Raw genomic sequence first — 20,840 nt, forward strand, 5'->3', positions numbered from 1 at the left:
CACGCATGGTATTTAATCATGCAATCGACATCTAAACTGAGTTTACAATCGGAGCAATGATAAAGAATGCGCTTGGTGTTTTTACCGCATAGATGCCATTTTGGTTTGGTGTGATCAGGAGCTCCAGTGGTAAGTAGCTCAAGGCAATGCCCAACATGAGAAGGGTGGTCTAATATCTCTTGTATGTTGAACACGAATATACATTTCAAGTGGATAGTAAACTTGCTTTCACTACAAGAGCAGCCTAAACCATATGAACGATCGCAAGCATCCAAAACATTGCGATGGTCAACTAGGGAGACACGAACACGATGCTCGTGTCCTGCTAACCTTAAGTTCATAGCTGTTGCGGTTAGCAGAGAATGCAAATATGTTTGGAGTAACTGGTAAGTATGACTTTGGTTTCGTGTAATAATGGATCATGATAGTTGTTCCTTTATATATACTCTAATTGTATTAATGCTACTTGATACACTAACATATACATCAATTAATATTGACGTTGACAAATCCATATTTTTACAAATAGTGGGCACGTCGCAAGTCGTTGTCATTCATTACTATAAGTTAAACACTAGTAATGAATGATGTCTTCAAGATCAAAGGGGGGAGAGGCTCTGCAGGATAAGCGACTACTCTCATTCGTGTCGTGTCTGATGTGTGAGTATGTGTCTGTGTTTGTGAGAGATTCGATACTCTTTTGAAACAGAGCCAAAAAAAAATGATGTGAGTTACTATTTGTTGTGTTTGCTTGTGTAACGAAAATAAAAAATTGTCCTAACAAGTTTAACTTTTAAGCATATGAGTACTGATCTGACTGTACAATCTAACTTCGGTAGTTTCTTGTAGAGACCTACACGAGGTTGGTTCTGCTACATAATATCCCGATTCCAGATATATATCTCACAAGTATTGAAAAAAACATTTTCAGATCTCGTGCTCTCATTAATTTCTACATGTTTATATATATCTTGTTCCATGTTTATCCAAAATCCACTACTGCGACAACATATTCTTGAGTATGGCAACGTTTCATTTGGCACAAAAACGAGTTGAAATATGAAAATGCTAATTCTACAACAGCAGAGATGATATGGTTAGTGTTTGGCTACAAGTAGAAACCACAACCATAGAGACAAACACCATCTTCGTAGTAAAGTATGTCAAAACAAAGTCAAAGAGCAGCTGATACAATGAAGTTTTGAATTCTGTTCAACAGCTCTGCCTTCACGGAATCTGGTACTGAANAAATCAAAACAATGTTTAATATAGGCAAAAATTACTACTACTTCACAGAACAATTTTCAAAAAACAAAAGTGATTAAGTCAGAACAATTTTTCTTCTAAGTTAGAATTTCTCACCGTGTAAGCACAATCTTTGAAGTAGAAGTCGAGAGCTTTAGGCTTGAGATCACACACAAAGAGCAGCTGATACAATGAAGTTTTGAATTCTGTTCAACAGCTCTGCCTTCACGGAATCTGGTACTGAAGCTGCAAACACACACAAAGAACATCAATAGAAACAAAATTCAAGATTACTAACTCAACGAATCAGCGGGACATAAGAAACTGGTTTTTCCATGTTCCGCTAAATCTTAAATGAACTCATCCGTTTATCTTTTTTACCTCTGCCTTTTGGAGTGATCACTCGGATCAGTTCATCAACTGTAACATCTTTTCTCCCTTTCTTCTTAACATGCTCCCTGCATTCCCAAAAGAAGAGCTTTCAAATGTAAGCTAATCCACCAAACAAAAACCAACTTCTCAAACAAAGATAGTTCACTTGTTCGAATCCAATTCAGTTAACAGTACAAAAGAAAAAGCTGAAAAATCTTAGCTTTGCATCATCAACAACAACAACAACAATTAACCAATTTCGAAACTCTTAAACCTCAAAACATAACTGAGACTTCAGAGGAAACTCTTAGAATCAATGATGCCTCTTCACTAAACTTATAGGCAAACTAAGAAGCTTTAACCAAACCCTAATAAGGCACTAGCAACAACTACACCAACTTCAAAAGATTGATCAGAATCAAAACTTGATTGATTTAGGTTAAAAAGGTATAATAAAAGAACCTGCAAGCAATTCTCATCTCATCTTTCCAACCACACTCGACCAATCTATCTCTCACAAGCTCCATTAGATTCTCCTTCTCTCCACTCTCCACCAACTATACCACCATGTCATTCCCCCCAACAACAACAACAACAACAACAACAAAAAATTAAACCTTTCAATCAAAAACTCCAATCAACAGTAATTGAAATCGATTTCGCTGTTGAAAAAAGAAACCTTGACGTTAATGATTTCACGAAGCGTGACCTCGTCTTTCTCGAATCCTTCAGCTGCATCGTCTTTATCAGGTGTCGGAGGCCGGTTCACCGAGTGTTTCCTGATCAAGAAAAACAAGCGAGAAATCGAAAAAAAAGGGAAATCGAAGGTTCATAGAAGAAGGGAATACGATTATGTTATACGTACATGTGATTTTGAATCGATCGTTTCAAGAACACGAATCAAATTTGTGATGGAGGAATTTTTTTTTCCAGAATAATCTTCAGCAAACCCAGAACTGTATGTCGCACGAAGAAGAAAGCAGACGAGGAGATCACTCACTTACATTTTAGTCATTAAAACTACCTGCCGTTTGTTTAAGTTAGTCCCAAAACAAAACTTGTTTACCAGTGGATAGAAACTACGTGCCGTTTATAAGGTTGGCCTTTGCTTATATATATAAGGGCATCTCCATCAAACGATCTAACCAAAATTGCTTAAAACAAATTTTATTATAGGTGATTTGCATATACACCTACTTTGAAACAAAGTTCTTTCACTTTGACATACTTTTTGCTAGTGGTATACTTTTTGGAGTTTTTTTACACTATTCACGTCAATTTAAACTCTGATCATGTGGTATCCAATGTTTCAAATTATGAGAATGAACAAGAGAAGAGATTAAATTGTTTCTTGGGGTTAATGACCACATGGTCAGAGTTTAATGGATGTGCTAATGGAAAAGGTCTCTCTAGGAGGGAACGACAACAACAACAACTCACTCGAACAACTGCCGATGAATCTTGTTCATTCTTATAATTTATAACTATAGACTATTTAAGCACATCCATTAGAATCTGACCATGTGGTCATTAACCCAAAGAAACAACATAATCTCTTCTCTTGTTGTAGCAACTCTAACAAGCAACTCCTCATGACTCTCTGTTCTCCATCAGCCAACCTCTCAACCATCACAAGCTCACTCTTCGCAACAATGAAAACAAACACAGCAGAGCTCCCAAGAATCTTCCTCTACGTCTTAACTCATTGGATATTGACTCTCGAAACAATATCGTACCCTTTACCCATGAACTCTTGAATCTGCTTCTTAGGTATCCCTTTGTAATCTCAACAAGTGCGTGCTCAAGAAGCTCATCTTTCTCAACCATTGACAAAAACTCATCTTTAAAGTCAAAGAATTAATATTTACCGTCAATCTACTGTGACGACAAAATGAAGACTTTGACGAACTTGTCGAAGCTTGTTGATGGATGCGTCTTTGCCAACTACGCTTGCTTCACTTATAACAATGATAAGATGGTTTGGTGGAGGAGCTATTGGATCGTTGCTGAAGCAAGAACCCAGATGGAATTTGAGTGAGAGAAGCAATTCGGGTTTAGTGGCTGTTGGAATAAAAGGGGAGTTAGGTGAATCTGACATTGTTAAGGAGGAAGAGAGCAGACGACAGAGAGATTGATGATGGTAAGATAGTAATTTGAAGATGAGTTTGGTTGAAATTGGCAAGATTGTGGAACGGAAGATAGAAGATGAGAGTTTAAGAAACATTTGGGGATTAAAGGGTTTGTGAGAGAATTGGTCGTTGATTTGGTAATTCTTTTATCTTATTGAAATAAAAAAATTATTATACGAGGTAGTGAGAACTGAGAACTGAGAATTTTGTGAGAAGATGATAGCGAGAAAAAAAGAAAAAAAAAAGGTGAGGTTGGATAAAGTAGAAGAGAAAATGGACAAAGGAAAAGAAAAAAAAATCGAGATTGGTAACATGGAAAGAGAGGGGTAATATGTAATTGTATAGGACAAAAGTATACCTATAGCAAAAAGTGGGTGTGTGTGTGTGAATATTTTGGGTGAAAGTAAGTGTGAGTGCAATATTCTCTTTTATTATTAATTTTGTAAAAAAGTTAGATTAAGAACTTATTAATTTCATGAGTCCATTGATAGTTGCTATATTTGGGGTTCTTAAAAATGATTGCATTTTCTAAAATTTTAAACAAACTTAACATAAAACTTGTTTCTGATTCGTTTTAACAGCAACAAAGAGACTGAAAACAGAGGATATATGTTCTATATCAGATACAACGGAACAAGTCACAAAACCATTAACACGAAGAGACATGTGATGGTTTTCCAAATTCTTCCGATTTAACCATATCTCGCTCTAGCTCTGTCTACTACTTCATTGAGCCGCATTCCCTGAATTTAGCAATCCCATATACGAAGAAGATGATCAAAACTATACAGAATCTAGAATTAGTCTAATTGAGACAAGCTCTCGTGGTAATCAGACTTGTTTTTCTGCAAATAATTCAGAAACTGAAATCTGACCCTTTGCAGTTTAGAATTGTGGTTGTTCACATAGTCAGAACTGTCCCAAACTCAAAACCCGAACCGAAGTTTTGAATATCCAAACTCAAAATCCGAAAAATACTCATATGAAATCTGAACAGATGAAATCTGAACAGATGATTGTACTGAGTTTCATACAATATTAATAAACAAAATTTTACAGAATAAGAATGGAGCTGATCCTTTTATTAACGAGAAATAAGGTTGTCACTTACAAAGAGTCAAGATTATGTTCGTCAGCTTACAGACAAGCTAACGAGCAGAAAAATGACGAGTTCAAAAGTGGAAACGAATTACAAAGAAGGCAATAAACTCGGATTTCGATGCAAAATATTGTTCTCTAGGTAATGTCTGGGGGTCTAAATAGTGATTCCAATAAATGTTATATGCTTTTATAGGCGACTGTTGATCTAGGGTTACCTAGGGTTCCAGCGCGAATTCTCGAAATAGTCCTCTGCAGTTAGCCTGTTTAGCATATTGGGCCTTCCCTCAATTCGTCGGACCAAAATTCTAAATTGATATGTTTAGCAGGACTTGTTGGGCCGAGTGGCATATAGGGGCAAAACCCATATCCAACAATAATTCTCTTTTTATTCCAAAGAGCGGTAATCTTTCTGCGATAGACGGACATGCTAAAAAAACGTGCATTTATATGCCAGCTCGCAACTAAGTGCTCCGGATCTCCTCGGGAAACGAGTTCGAAACAATGGTCTTCGCTGAGCGTTGGGCGCTGTATTCGAAAAAATTCCACGAATGAACTTAACGCAGATCAAGGTAATAGACTTTTACAGTATAATTTCCGTTTTTATTACTTATTTATGTCTCCTCCCTTCTTATATTTTTCTTCACTTGCTTCTCTTCATAAAAAAGGTAAATCTCTCTCTCCAACTCTTTATTACTGTTTTACTTTTCTTGCTTCCTCTATTCTTTCTCCTCTTTTTTGTTGTGCTTGCCCAATTGGTAAACCCTAATTTATGTTGCCGTCGTTCTTCAATTGGGACCTGCTGTCGCTGCTCCTATTTCTTGATCGGAGATTGGATAAGGCGCATTGAAGTTGGCTAAGGCATGCGATGACCTGGATTGGCCGGGCTCGTCGAGTGGATTCGGGAGACGTTATGATCGGTGTCGGCCTTGAGGGCGTCATACTTGAGAGTGGTGCCACGGGATTTATGGTCGGGAGTCAGTGAGTGCGGGTCATCAAATCGGGGAATGAAGGAGATGGTGAGATTGACGGTCAGCAGACATTGATCGGCGAGCTTGAGAATGAGATGTTCAGAGAGGTTGGCGGTCGGCAGGCACTATTTGGCGAATTGGGGATCGAGAGGGACGACATGGTCGGCTCATCTGGTGAAGTCGGCAATATTGACCCGCTGCTCCCTCACGAATCGGTTGGTCGGCGTAGATCTGAGCCTTCGAAATTCGCCAAACAGTAGATATGATAGGAGAGGTGTGTTTGGTTTGGTTGTTTTATGCTTAATTTTCAATTGTTTTAGCTAAGTTGTTTCAATGTTTATTAGCTATTGACCCCAACCGAGTCTTCTTCTGCATTGTGATGCTACTTTCTTTAGTGTTTTATGGAATAATTATTGCATTGATCTGATGTTCGAGGATGATCCCTATTTACTAAAGAAAGTAATGGAAAGCTCAAAGCCTTGCCACGTCGAATCTTCTTGCTGAAGCAAAAAGTCCTCTTTCACTTCTTAAAAAGCCAAAGTTACCGAAGTAGCCCTTTCTTCCTTCCCTCGCTCTCACACACACTTGTCACTGCTTCTTCTTGATCTCCTCTGTTTCCCCTTTCTCTCTTCCTCCCTCTCACACTCTCTCTTTTCTCATTTTCCCAGACAACGAATCGAAGGAAGACCCAAAACTTCCTATGCTTTCTTTAAAACCGAGAAAACATCTATCNTTGCTTCCTCTATTCTTTCTCCTCTTTTTTGTTGTGCTTGCCCAATTGGTAAACCCTAATTTATGTTGCCGTCGTTCTTCAATTGGGACCTGCTGTCGCTGCTCCTATTTCTTGATCGGAGATTGGATAAGGCGCATTGAAGTTGGCTAAGGCATGCGATGACCTGGATTGGCCGGGCTCGTCGAGTGGATTCGGGAGACGTTATGATCGGTGTCGGCCTTGAGGGCGTCATACTTGAGAGTGGTGCCACGGGATTTATGGTCGGGAGTCAGTGAGTGCGGGTCATCAAATCGGGGAATGAAGGAGATGGTGAGATTGACGGTCAGCAGACATTGATCGGCGAGCTTGAGAATGAGATGTTCAGAGAGGTTGGCGGTCGGCAGGCACTATTTGGCGAATTGGGGATCGAGAGGGACGACATGGTCGGCTCATCTGGTGAAGTCGGCAATATTGACCCGCTGCTCCCTCACGAATCGGTTGGTCGGCGTAGATCTGAGCCTTCGAAATTCGCCAAACAGTAGATATGATAGGAGAGGTGTGTTTGGTTTGGTTGTTTTATGCTTAATTTTCAATTGTTTTAGCTAAGTTGTTTCAATGTTTATTAGCTATTGACCCCAACCGAGTCTTCTTCTGCATTGTGATGCTACTTTCTTTAGTGTTTTATGGAATAATTATTGCATTGATCTGATGTTCGAGGATGATCCCTATTTACTAAAGAAAGTAATGGAAAGCTCAAAGCCTTGCCACGTCGAATCTTCTTGCTGAAGCAAAAAGTCCTCTTTCACTTCTTAAAAAGCCAAAGTTACCGAAGTAGCCCTTTCTTCCTTCCCTCGCTCTCACACACACTTGTCACTGCTTCTTCTTGATCTCCTCTGTTTCCCCTTTCTCTCTTCCTCCCTCTCACACTCTCTCTTTTCTCATTTTCCCAGACAACGAATCGAAGGAAGACCCAAAACTTCCTATGCTTTCTTTAAAACCGAGAAAACATCTATCATCCACAAGTCACTGAAGAACAGATCCAAAGAGACTTAACCATGAACAAGTTCGACTGGGACCATCCACTTCACCTCCAACTCATTATTCCAACCACTGTGAAACAAGTCTCAGTCGCTTGGGACGCTTATGCTGCCACCAAAGACGCTCACGGAATCTCTTGTTAACTGAGTGGGAGGATTTTAAGACACTTGACTATGAGCGGATCTTTGAAAATATGCAGAAACCAGCATTTGTCTTCGATGGAAGAAATGTTGTTGATGCAGAGAAACTGAAGAAGATAGGGTTTATTGTTTACTCTATTGGTAAGTCATTGGACCAGTGGCTCAAGGACATGCCTGCTCTTGCTTAGCTTTGAGTCTTATTCTCAAGATTTGGATTCCTTTTTCTCTCTATATATATATATATATGTTGGTTATATCAAATCATTTGTTCTGTTTCTTTTTGATGAGACATTTTCCAATACTTATCATATGTTTGGTTAGAATGAGAGACTAGATTTGGTTATCATCGCTAACTACCTTGTACGTTGGATATCAAATTTGTAAGCTTCTCAAGCCATTTTCAATATAGAAACCTTTTACTGTTTCTGATTACTATTTAGTATCACATGTTCAAAATAATTAGTATATGATATTGTGGAAGATATAAACTAAAGATGATTATTAATTTCTAATTAAAGAAATTGTTAGAACTTTCACTGTCCACTCATATATAAAACAAACTCCGCTTGAATTCGGAAAAAGAGTGAGAGAGAGTGAGTATGATGATGATAAGGCAAACGTCGAGAAAAGCTTATCTAGGGCTATGGGCGTCTCCTCTAGGGTTAGGGCGTCGATTGTACCACGAGAATGTGATCTACTTCTTTGAAAACCCTAGGAACGTTGGGTCCTTCAACAGGAACGACCTTGACGTTGGCACAAGATTGGTAGGAGCTCCTGTCTACGAGGACCTTATGAGCCTCCAGATTAAGGTCGATGATTCCGGTCAGATCATTGATACTCGATTCAAGACCTTTGGCTGTGGCTCTGCTATTTAAAAATGGGTAGGGTTGTTTCAGTAATATAAAAGACGGAATATTTGTCTGAGTAGAGAACACCTGAATCTTTGAGTCTGTAGGGGATCCACGATGAGACTCCTCCTAGCTAACAGAATGAGATGGAACTTCCCCACTTGAGGGAAACTTTACACGATGATGGGTCTTCTTGGTCAGGGGGAGAGGATAGAGACATGCACTTAATCATCTTATACAGAGGTCTGGTGGATTCAAGCGAGGAGCGCATGGGTAGAAGCGGAGGTAGCGAGATGACCTTTTGGGATGATATGGTGGCCATTGGATTGAAAATGTTGGTCAGGTGTAGGGTTAGATCCTTGGTGCTTAGTTGACCCACCCATCCCATTGACGACCCGATGAAGCTCGACTTGCTAAGCTTCTCTGGAATCGTTTGGTTAGGAACCCTCACTGTCTTCTTTTTCGTCGGATCATAAAAGTTTAAATTCACCACTTTGCCACCGCCCGGAGAATCTCCCACGACCTCATACGGAAGCAACAGATACGGTGATGACGCCCTCCCCTCCGACGAGAAGCCTCGAATCCCACCACCACATTGAGTGTTTCTGACTTATCTCGCCAACCCAATTTGCAACAACCGAGACATATTTTCTGGTTTTTTTTTTCTTTATAACCTCTCTATGTCATAGACTATCACAAACAAAATTATCTCTATCTATTTTTATGACGCCTCGCCAGTCTCATGCCATGGCTAGGGATTTATTAAACCGGTCGAACCCCATACATATTCCAATCACATTCACGGTTTAACCCATTTTTTATACTTATATACAGTATATTTTTTTCTCGTAACGATGTGGCAAGCTAAATACTTGAGGATATATTTCTTACTATATCTGTCTAAGAGCATAATTATTGGGGATTGCTCATGCAAATACTCTTATAAAAAAAAAAAAAAAGAAGAGAGAAGAGAAAAGTAGGAGAAACGACTCTCTTTAGAGCAACTTGAGAATCGATTCTCATAAGAAATGAGACAAGTGTCATTTATTTACTGGATCATATATTAAAAAATAAATGAAAAAAGAAAATTTGAAATAAAAATAATTCTTTTTATTTTTTGAGAAATGCTCATCGTTGCTCCCACTAATGATGATCTAAATATGTCTAATTAAGTTTCTAGGGTTCTAAAATTGACATCGGTTTACTGTTCAACCCTTGGTTTTACTTTAAAGTTTTAAACCAAAAACCATCATAGTGGTTATTGACCATTGTGGGGTTGTCACTTGTCAGTGTTGTCACTTGTCAGAAAGTTACCAACAGCGTGCCTAACTAGTAAAATCCTTTTCCTTTTAACGTGTCAGGACAATAATTTTTTCCTCCTACAATTTCAAAATCTACTGAGCACAATAACAAAACATTTCACACCTCTTTGAGCAACTCCAACAGACCCTCTAACTTTTAAATTTGAAAGGTTTTTGAATCCCAACAGGTCCTTACATCCTTAATTTTTAAGGGTTTGAATAGTGAACCCTCAAATTTGAGGGTGCACTATTGAGACCCTCAAATATTTTTACAAATTTCATTTTAGTCCTTCTAATATACATATCTTACAAATAATTTTATCAAATTCAAGTGTTATAAATATATATACCTATATAAATTCAAAGACCCTAAATTAAAATTATTGACATATAAAAGATATACCATTTACAAAAAAAACAATAATGCAATAATTTACCATATATGGGAGCACAATGAAAATAGTTATATTGAGTAATTTTATTCTTTTACATGTAATTTTCTTTTATGTTTTTTGAAAATTACATATTATTTTGTTTTATCATATAAGATATTATATTTTTTTAATATTTTTTGATATAATTTTTATTGTGTTATATATATATATATTTATATGAAAGTTTTAATCATTATGTATGTAATTTATATTATCATGTAACTTTTATTATGTAATAATGTGTATTGTATAATAAAATAAAGAATATTTTATGTTGTATAATATATAAAATATATGTTATGTTATTTATGAGTTTCTATCATTATTAGTGAATTTTAGAAACATTAAAGACTATATTGCAAATTAATTAGCTTTAAAACTATTTTTGGAAGGGTTATTGTTGGAACAACCAACTCTCAAATCTTCATTTTAATGATTTGCTCCCTTCAAAATGAGGAGTGTTATTGGAGATATATAAGAGGTCCCCTTATAAAAGCTAAAAATATCGCGTGATCTTTTCATTTGAGTGGACCTTGTCCGTTCTGTAATGCATACGGCGGAAAAGAACAAAAGATAGGAGGAGAGATCTGTTTCAGCTTTATTTTTTTTCATTTTAGAAGATTTCACCCAACTGTTTTAAAAATTCACATTTCGATTTGAAGTTTGAACTCTTATCTTTTTTGTTTTCATGGTAAATGGATATATATCACTCTAAAAAAAAAAATAGGAGGATGGTTCATAGTCATATTAAAAATAAATTAAAATAATTTCAAATATAATTGAGCATAGTGTTTGATTTATTACAAATTTAAATTAGAAATTTTATTTACTTTATTAGGGTTCTTCATTTTAAAGAATTCTAGGTAAAATATCATTAACTATGTGCTACACAGGTAAAACATCATTTTATTATTTTGTTAACATTATCAATATTAAAATTATATATATAATATAATTAAGTTGATTAAATTAATATTATGTAAAAAACATATTATCTAGCGGTATGCCGGGAGTTAAATTATAAAATTAAAAATCGAAATACAATTATACAATCTTAAACAGTAAAGAAAGAAAGAAAAAATTTAACAAACAAATATAATCTTATTTTATTTTTAAGTAACAAATAACTTGTCTAATAGGACAATTATTGGGTTAGTCCCAAAGGTACCTCTCTTATTCACCTCCTCTTAATTAACCCATCAAAATTTATCATATAATTTAATCAAACAAATTAAATAATTAATATTATCTAAATAAATTATTTAAAACAAATCAGCATAATTTAATAAGATAAAAATATAAAACCCTAACCATTTAATTACAAACCTCAACTGAAATATAATTTTATTTAATTATAAATTTAAATCCTAAACCTTATTTTAAATTGAAACCAACATATAATTTTGTTTAATAATAAAATCTAAATCCTAAAGGCTAACCACTCTTTTATAAATCAAAACCGACATATCATTTTCTTTAATTACAAAATCTAAACTTTAACCCTCTTTTGTAAACCCAAATCTACATATAATTCAAAAATGTAAATTCTAACCTTTTTTTTTTATAAACTCAACCCGGCATATAATTTCCTTAATAAAAAAATCTACAAATTTTGTTTCTTTAATCTTTGATTTGTTTTGTTTTTTGAATTTAGTTTTGATTTATTTTTTAAAAATAATATATGACATGACATATTTTTCTTAGTTAGCTCCATATAATAGAACTCGAGTTTGAAATTGTCACGCACTATATCAGTTGGGTGGGGATATGAGATTTTGGTCCCTTTAGCAATCACCTCGAAATAACTCTTTCTTTTTTCTAGATGAAACTTTTTTGATCACAAGTTCAGATAGTACTTTGATACATACCACGCCAAGATGAAGATCGAAGTTGCTCTCTTGTGTTTAATCATAATAATGTAAAGATATTTTATTATATAAGATATGAATTATGAGTATATATATCATAATCATATATCCTAAGTACGTTATACATGAATCATGTATATTTTGATTTTTAATCTACCAAAATATCTATCCTTATCCCATCCTAATAAATCAAATCTCTAGGATCCAAAAACATCTTCCCATTGGTCTAATGGACTATATCTAGCAACGGATGCAAAGATGCAGCGGTTACTCTTTGAGACTGGGACAAAATCAGACTTGTAGAAAGACAAGTCTCGCATAAACAAGGTGGGCGGATCTGAGCGTCCATCTCTGTTTTTTCATACAGAGCCAAGCTGTAATCTTAGTGGGCTTTCTATATTTAGGACTTGAACCACAAAAGTTTTTGGGGGTCCTCTGGGCTATAAGAAATATCCGAAAAAAATCCAATGATGATGATGCTGAGGCAAACCGCGAAAAAGGCTTTTCTAGGGCTAAGGAGTCCGACGGCGTGTCCACTAGGAGGCGGAGGGGTTGGGCGTCGATTGTACCACGAGAATGTAATCGACCACTTTGAAAACCCTCGGAATGTTGGGTCCTTCAACAGGGATGACCCTGACGTTGGCACTGGATTGGTAGGATCTCCTTCCTACGGAGACCTCATGAGCCTCTTTTTCCGTCGGTATGTCGTCTTATTGACCAGCATCGGGATTTTTAGGCCCTTAGTACGTACTAGTATTATTAGGACTTGAGCGATTTTAATTTATTGTTGGTTTGGTTTCAGCTTCCGAATGGATCAATGGCAAAACGATAGAGGATGTTTTGACTATCAAGAACGCGTAAGTCCCCTGCTAAAATTTATACTATTTTTCTATTCATGTCTCTACTACCAAAGTTCTACTACCACCAGCTCGGTATTAGTTTTAGGTAGATTGAATGAATGCCTTTTAAGGTGAATGGTGTTGGTAACAGAATCAGAATCAGACTCAGAACAAATGAGAAAGAACAAAGAAGCTTAAGTTGCAGAGCGTAGAGAATCTACTGCACTTGAGCGAAAAACCGCCTAATCCCGGTGCAAGATAACCAAGACGGCTCACTCCAGGGTTTACTCTGCTCTCAATTGAACTGTGCACTCAATTCAAAAGAGATGAAACTCTCAAATTCAAAATCAGAAATTAGAAGAAAAAGAGAAGACGAAGAAAAAATAGAAAAGAGAAGAAGTTCTTTTCCATACTGAAATAGAAGGCTGGGCTCATGTATTTATACCACAAAATCAAACTTCCCCTCCGAGATTTCAGTCATCTCTCTGTCCGTTACCAATCTCGGAGAGAAAACCGTCATCGACAGTTTTTGACTTGCACTTTTGGAGAAGAAGAGTTTAATGGGTACTGAAGCCCATTCCTAAAAAGCCCACTTCATGAAACATACCCAACAATCCCCCACATGTTTCAAAATTGAAATAAAACGTTGATGTCCTTAGGACTTGAATCAACAAAAAGAAAAAGTAGAAAATGTTTGAGAGTTTCACAAATCAAATACAAATTATTCTCGGGCCTATTACACAAACCTGCATCATAAGTGTTCTAGTGAGTTAGCCAACAACTCATCTAGTTAGGCAGCCTATACCTTAACACTTACTTAGGTGACTTATCAAGTGTGTGTTGTCTCACACCCCCATACAGGAATAAGATCATTAAGAGACCATATGTCTCAACCTTCCAACCAACAACAACCTGGAAGCTTATCTAACATCAGATTAAGATCATTCCTTCGTTTGACCAATTTGAACCAAGAAATCAAAATTGAACAGAATTCTTGGTTTGGTATCCAGAATGAACTAACCTGAAAGAGGCTTAAGTCCCATTTCTTTTGCTGTGTCCAGAACCATAGGTCCACACAAGCCTTTCGTAAGAGGATCAGCTAGATTCTTCTCTGTCCTCACAAACTCCAGTGATATCACACCAGCTTCAATCAAGCTTTGTATCATCTTATGTCTCATACGTATATGCCGTTTCTTTCCATTATATAGCTTGTTCATTGCTATAGCAATCGCAGCTTTACAATCACATCTCATGGACACGGAAGGACAAGGTCTTCCCATCATTGGAAAGTCAGCCAGCAGGTTTCTTAACCACTCAGCTTCTTGACCTGCCAATTCAAGAGCAATCAGTTCAGATTCCATAGTAGACCGAGCTATATAAGTTTGTTTTGTAGATTTCTAAGCTATACCTCCTCCACCCAAAGTAAATACAAAGCCACTAGTATAATTTACTTCATCATTATCTGAAACCCAACTAGCATCACAATAAGCTTCAAGAACACAAGAAGAACCAGAATAACACAAATTCCAATCAATAGTCCCCTTAAGATATTGCATTAAACGATTAAGTGCTAACCAATGATTAGAACCATGATTATGAGTATATCTACTCAATCTACTCACAGCATAAGCAATATCAGGTCTTGTGCAATTCATCAAGTACATTACACTGCCTATAACCTTAGCATATTTTGACTGATTCACACTTTCTCCTCTATTCTTACACAAAAATAACGATGAATCATAAGGAGTTTTAGCACAAGGTTCATCATTCCAATAACCGAATTTCTTGAGAATCTTTTCAATATAATGAGACTGATTCAAAGAAAATCCAGAATCAGTTTTTACAACTCTTATTCCAAGAATGACATCAGCCTCTCCTAAATCCTTCATATCAAACTTAGAACTTAAGAAAACTTTTGTTTCACACACAATTTCAAGAGATGTACCAAGTATAAGCATGTCATCTACATATAAACATATAATGACATATCCATGTTCATGCATTTTAGAAAACACACAAGTATCACCTTCATTTGAAACAAAACCATTTTCTAGCAAAGTGTTACTAAAATTTTCAAACCATTGCTTAGGAGCTTGCTTAAGCCCATAAAGAGACTTAACCAATTTACATACTTTATTTTCTTGACCTTCTATAATAAATCCCTCAGGTTGCATCATATAAATTTTTTCATGCAAATCACCATTTAAAAATGCAGTTTTCACATCCATTTGATGCACAACTAATTTATGAAACGATGCAACAACTATCAACATGCAAATGGAAGCAATTTTAGTAACACGAGCATAAGTGTCAAAATAGTCAACTCCCTGTTTTTGCGAAAATCCTTGAGCCACCAACCTCGCCTTGAATTTGTCAATGGAGACATCAGCCTTGAATTTTTTCTTTAAAATCCACTTGCACCTGATAGCTTTACACCCACTAGGCAAATCAACAATCTCCCAAGTATGGTTAGTCATTATAGAATCAAATTCATTATTAACTGCTTCTTTCCAAAAAATAGCATCCACAGATTTCATAGCTTCAAATAACGTTTTTGGATCTTCTTCTATTAAGAAAGCAAACACAAATTCTTCGCTAATCTCATCATATTCAGCTAGAAAAGAAGTAATAAAATCTGGACCAAAATCAGTTTCAGTTCTCATTCTTTTACTTCTTCTAGTTCTTCAACATCAACAGAAATTCTTTTATAACTACTAGAAGAAGCAGAAACTCTATTAGCTGAATGACTTGAAGAAGCAGAATCTAAGTTTCTTTTAAAAGGAAACACATTCTCAAAGAATTCAACATCTCTAGACTCAATCATGCTATCAAATTGCAAAGAATCATGCTTAAAAGTCAAACAACGATAAGCAACACTATTCAAAGCATAGCCAACAAGCACAACATCAACAGTCTTAGGACCAACGACATTCCTTTTAAAAGCAGGCAACCCAACTTTAACAAGACACCCCCACACTTTCAAATAACCCAAATTAGGAGAATGTCCTTTCCAAAGTTCATAAGGTGTAACAGAAATTCCTTTATGAGGCACTTTATTCAAAATATAACATGCGGATAAAATAGCTTCCCCCCACATTTGATCAGGTAATCCAGAACTAATAAGCATAGCATTCATCATATCTTTCAAAGTTCTATTTTTCCTTTCAACAATACCATTTTGCTGAGGAGAATAAGGTGCAGTTCTTTCATGAATAATACCTTCTTTTAAACACAAAGACTTTAAAATTTCAGATTCATATTCTCCACCTCTATCTGATCTTAACCTCTTAATTTTTCTATCTAATTGATTTTCAACTTCAGCTTTATATTGCATAAACATTTTACATGCCTCATCCTTTGATCTTAATAAATAAACTCTTGTATATCTAGAAAAATCATTGACAAATGTAATGTAATAATGCTTGCCACCTCTACTAGTGGTACTTTTAAAATCAGCCAAATCAGAATGAATAAGTTCAAGCAATTCAGATTTTCGATTAACAGGATATGAAAAAGGCTTTCTAGCATGCTTAGCTTCCACACAAATTTCACATTTTGAGATATCCTTTTCTAAGTTATCAGGAATCAAATTAGCATGCTTTAAACGTTTGATTGAATTCACATTTAAGTGACCTAATCTACCATGCCAAGTATCCAAAGCACTCACAAAGTAAGCAGAAGCACTAGCACTTTCATTCATTATTTCAAGAACAAAGAGATTTCCCTTACAAAAGGCTTTTCCCACATACCCCCCATTCTTAGTTATCACTAATTTTCCAGCCTCATATGTTTGCTTAAACCCAACATTCATCATCAAAGCACTAGAAATTAAATTCCTACGCATGTTTGGGACAAACAAGACCTTAGTCAAAGTTAAAATTCTTCCAGAAGATAATTTCAAAGAAACTTCACCAACTCCAGCAACTTGCAAAGCACTAGCATCACCTAAGTACACACTATCACCATGAGATTCATCAAGAGTTTTAAAGAGTCTTTTGGCTGCAGATGTGGCGTGTGGAACCTGAATCAATGATCCATTCCACCACATCAAATGCAGCATTTACCTCAGTGGTTACAGCAATTAGATCTTCAGTTAGGTGAGCTTTGTTGGGTTCCTTTGGCTGAGGAGGCAGACGACAGTCATGCTTTTTGTGTCCTGGCTTATTGCAATTCCATCATTTAAGTTTCTTCTTGAATTCAACAGATGGGTTAAAGGCAACACCATTGTTTTTCCCTTGGTTTTTGTTAAATTTGAACCTGTTCTTAGCACCACCAGAAGTTTCCACCACATTAGCATTATCAGGAATAGTACGAGAGACGGTGTTTTTACCTAAGTAATTTCTGTTGGCATCCTCAATCATTATGTTAGCAATCAATTCATCAAGCGACATCTTCTTTTTCTCATGCTTCAGCTTAGATCGATAGCCATTCCATGATGGAGACAATTTGTCAATGAGCACTAAAGCAGCCAGTTGCTCATCGATTGGTATGCCTTCAGCCTGAATCTTGGATACAATGGCTTCATACTCATGGAGTTGATCGAGAACAGGGAGATCATCCTTCATCTGAAAGGAGGTCCATTTTGAAGTGACATATTGTTTCTTGCCTTCATCTTCAGCCCCGTATCTTTTCTTCAAGTTGTTCCAAATCTCCTTTGCCGAGTCATAATTGACATATATATCAAACAACTTCTCCGAAAGGTGTCTGATGATGTGGCCACGATAAGAGCGACTGTGATCTTCAAAGGAGCCTTCAGGTTTTGGCTTACTTGATTGGGTCAAGTCTGCTTGAGTAGAAGACTCGGACATGTCTTCAACGAGAACGTTGTCTAAGCCAACCTCTTGGAAAAAGAACATGAGTTCCTCCGACCATTGACGGTAATTGGAACCAACCAAAGGTTGAAGCTTTGACAGATCTGGCACTGCAGAGTTCTTTGGCATTCTGAATCGTGATAGAACCAACAAAGATATATTTTTCGCTCAAGATTGTTGGTAACAGAACCAGACTTAGAACAAATGAGAAAGAACAAAGAAGCTTAAGTTGCAGAGCCGTAGAGAATCTACTGCACTTGAGTGAAAAACCGCCTAATCTCGGTGCAAGATAACCAAGACGGCTCACTCCAGGGTTTACTCTACTCTCAATTGAACTGTGCACTCAATTCAAAAGAGATGAAACTCTCAAATTCAAAATCAGAAATTAGAAGAAGAGAAGACGAAGAAAAAATAGAAAAGAGAAGAAGTTCTTTTCCATACTGAAATAGAAGGCTGGGCTCATGTATTTATACCACAAAATCAAACTTCCCCTCCGAGATTTCAGTCATCTCTCTGTCCGTTACCAATCTCGGAGAGGAAACCGTCATCGACAGTTTTTGAATTGCACGTTTAGAGAAGAAGAGTTTAATGGGTACTGAAGCCCATTCCTAAAAAGCCCACTTCATGAAACATACCCAACAAATGGATGAGTCATTATTGTGTTGGAACTCTCAATAATATCCCAGGTCTAGCTAGTGATATGATTGGTTAGGTAGGTTGAATGCCTTTAAGGTGAAAGAATTTTGATGGACGAGAGTCAATGTTTTTGGAACTCTCTCACCCACTTGCTGTAAAATGTTTGTCAGGCAAATCGCTAAGCATCTTCGGTTGCCACCCGTCCAGCTACATTGCAGTATGTTTGCAGAAGACACAATCAAATCCGCAGTCAATAACTACAAGGAGAAGCAATCAAAGGCTAATAATGGTGGTGTCGCAGGAGACACCGTCAAGGCCTGATTTCACTAATATATTCAGCACTGTGCTGCTTATGAAACCTACAAGGAGTGTGGTGTGTTTACTTCTTGAAGGTTTTCATTTTTACTGTTTAATTAGTATGTGCTTTGAATAAAATTAGCTGATGATTTTGATATATATATATAGCTGCTTTTTGATTTTCCTGTTTTAGTGATTTTTGTCTCTTGGATTCTTGATCAGTTTAATTCATCTGATATTTAGTCACGGCCGGGTAAGCTAACATTGTTGATGATTACTTACTTGATTATGTTGACTAGCACACAAACTATGATGGCCTGGACGTTAACTTTCGTGTGTCGTCTCTCCATAATATTATTATATAGTAATTCCACATACAAATAAAATATCAAGTCACTCCAAGAGTCCAAGATCCACTCATAACCGACACTTAAAATATTCCCCTAATCTAAGATACTCCGTTAAAATATTTGTTAATAATACTGAGACATGAAAAGAGTATAAGAAATTTTTCGCGTATTAATCCAAACTGATCCTCGATGTCTCCGTCTTACTTGACACAAGTCACAACAACTATGTGTCTACGGAGACATTAAATATTATTTCAGTGTACCAATCCAAATCCATATATATATATGCATCTTCATATTTGTTAGAAGTTACAAATACAAATCGCCTACATGCCATTGAGCGATTATACACTTAAACGTAACTACAACAAGCCGACTTGTCGGTTGTAGAAGAAGATGATATAGCATATTGTTTTCGGATCTTAGTGCCTGAGGCTGCAAAGTTACAAGAGCAGTACATCTATTTTTGTACTCACTGAAAGTGATAATTAATGTCGGTATGATGATAAGAAGAACGAGTATTTATTTAAAGAAACAAATTATTTGTCTTTTACTTCTTCAAAATATGGAACAATACTCAAGTTATCATCAAGACAAGAGTCATGAATCAATCAACCAATAAAAGTAGTAGCATAAGTCACATACACTACATTAAAACATGGAATTGTCGACTGCAATTTGCAACTTAAAATACAGTCGCTAAATTTAGCGACTGAATTGCGATTGTTTTGCTACTCAATAACTACACAAATAAAACAGTTGCCAAATAGACACTAATTCGATACTAATGTAAAATGTCGCATTTTAGTTGCCAATGTGTGACTAATTTGGCGACCGATTTTTCAGTCGCCAACCGTTGCGACTAAGCAGCTACTATTTAGCGACTGATTTATTTAATTTGGGCCTTAAACCAAATTTGGTCCGTAAGAAAACGGCCCAAAACCAAATCGATCTCATCTTCATCTCGAGAAAACCCTAGATCTCTCATTTCTCTTCTTCCCCGAGAAAACCCTAGATCTCAATTGCTCTCAATCGAGAACCCTAAATCGTTGTTCCCGTTCTTGTTTCTCTTTTGTTGTTGATGGCCGGAGTAAAGAAAAGAGGAGGAGGAAGAAGAAACTCCTCAAATCCGACCACTGGAACCTCTCAACCGGCGAATCAAAGACCCGCGAATCTTCCCAGCCAGTATGCCATTACGCCGACGAACCAGCGAGACCCAGACACTGATTCTCAGGGAATTCCTGTCTCAATCCTCCAGCCTGCAGCGAGACTGATGGCAAATTACGGAGACTATCCACCTCCGACAAACCTGTTCCAGAACTCGAGGAGCTTTCCAGGAGCATCCCCTTCCGGCGAAACTCCAATCAGGCGTCCTTTTCCTCAACCTCTCGCCTCTCCGACGGATCCACCAGAATTCTCGAGTCCACTTCGACAATCTCCTCAACCTTTAGCCACGAATCATCCTCGACAGTCTCCTCAGGTCTCGACTCTACCTCGACAGTCTCCTCAGGTCTCAAATCATCGTCCACCGTCTTCTCAACCTCGAGCTGGCTCTGGATCGCACCACAGTTCTCAAGCGCATAACTCGCATCAGGAAGAAGAAGACCAAGCTGATTCTGATGATGATGGTTTAAGGGACTCACATCTCCCAGCTGATATACTCGCTTCTTTACATGCCATTCTCGTCGAGCTAGGCCGTGAGTTGTACACCACTGTCCTCTCTCCCACATTAGAGCGTGGAACTACTT

At 36.9% G+C, this 20,840-nt stretch overlaps 2 protein-coding genes, 1 long non-coding RNA gene and 1 pseudogene across 3 annotated transcripts; 2 read left to right on the forward strand and 2 right to left on the reverse strand.

The window, feature by feature from the left end:
• LOC104790358 (transcription and mRNA export factor SUS1-like) lies at positions 1,343-2,652 on the reverse strand. Its single transcript, XM_010516091.2, has 5 exons — positions 2,483-2,652; positions 2,297-2,396; positions 2,080-2,174; positions 1,627-1,703; positions 1,343-1,491 (listed from the first exon to the last, which is right to left on the reverse strand). Coding segments are annotated over exons 1-5 (354 nt in total). The 5' UTR covers positions 2,485-2,652; the 3' UTR covers positions 1,343-1,411.
• On the reverse strand, positions 3,126-3,715 carry LOC104698676 (annotated as a pseudogene).
• LOC104790359 lies at positions 6,555-8,134 on the forward strand. Its single transcript, XR_002038595.1, has 2 exons — positions 6,555-7,358; positions 7,478-8,134. It is a non-coding gene; the product is annotated as an uncharacterized LOC104790359 (long non-coding RNA).
• LOC104790360 (iron-sulfur cluster assembly protein 2-like) lies at positions 12,577-18,931 on the forward strand. The gene is made up of 3 exons (XM_010516093.1): positions 12,577-12,856; positions 12,959-13,013; positions 18,616-18,931. The coding sequence occupies exons 1-3, from the start codon at positions 12,624-12,626 to the stop codon at positions 18,625-18,627; spliced, it is 300 nt and encodes a 99-aa protein (XP_010514395.1). The 5' UTR covers positions 12,577-12,623; the 3' UTR covers positions 18,628-18,931.

This window comes from Camelina sativa, chromosome 6 (genome assembly GCF_000633955.1).
Source record: "Camelina sativa cultivar DH55 chromosome 6, Cs, whole genome shotgun sequence".
In the NCBI taxonomy this organism is placed as follows: Eukaryota; Viridiplantae; Streptophyta; class Magnoliopsida; order Brassicales; family Brassicaceae; genus Camelina; species Camelina sativa.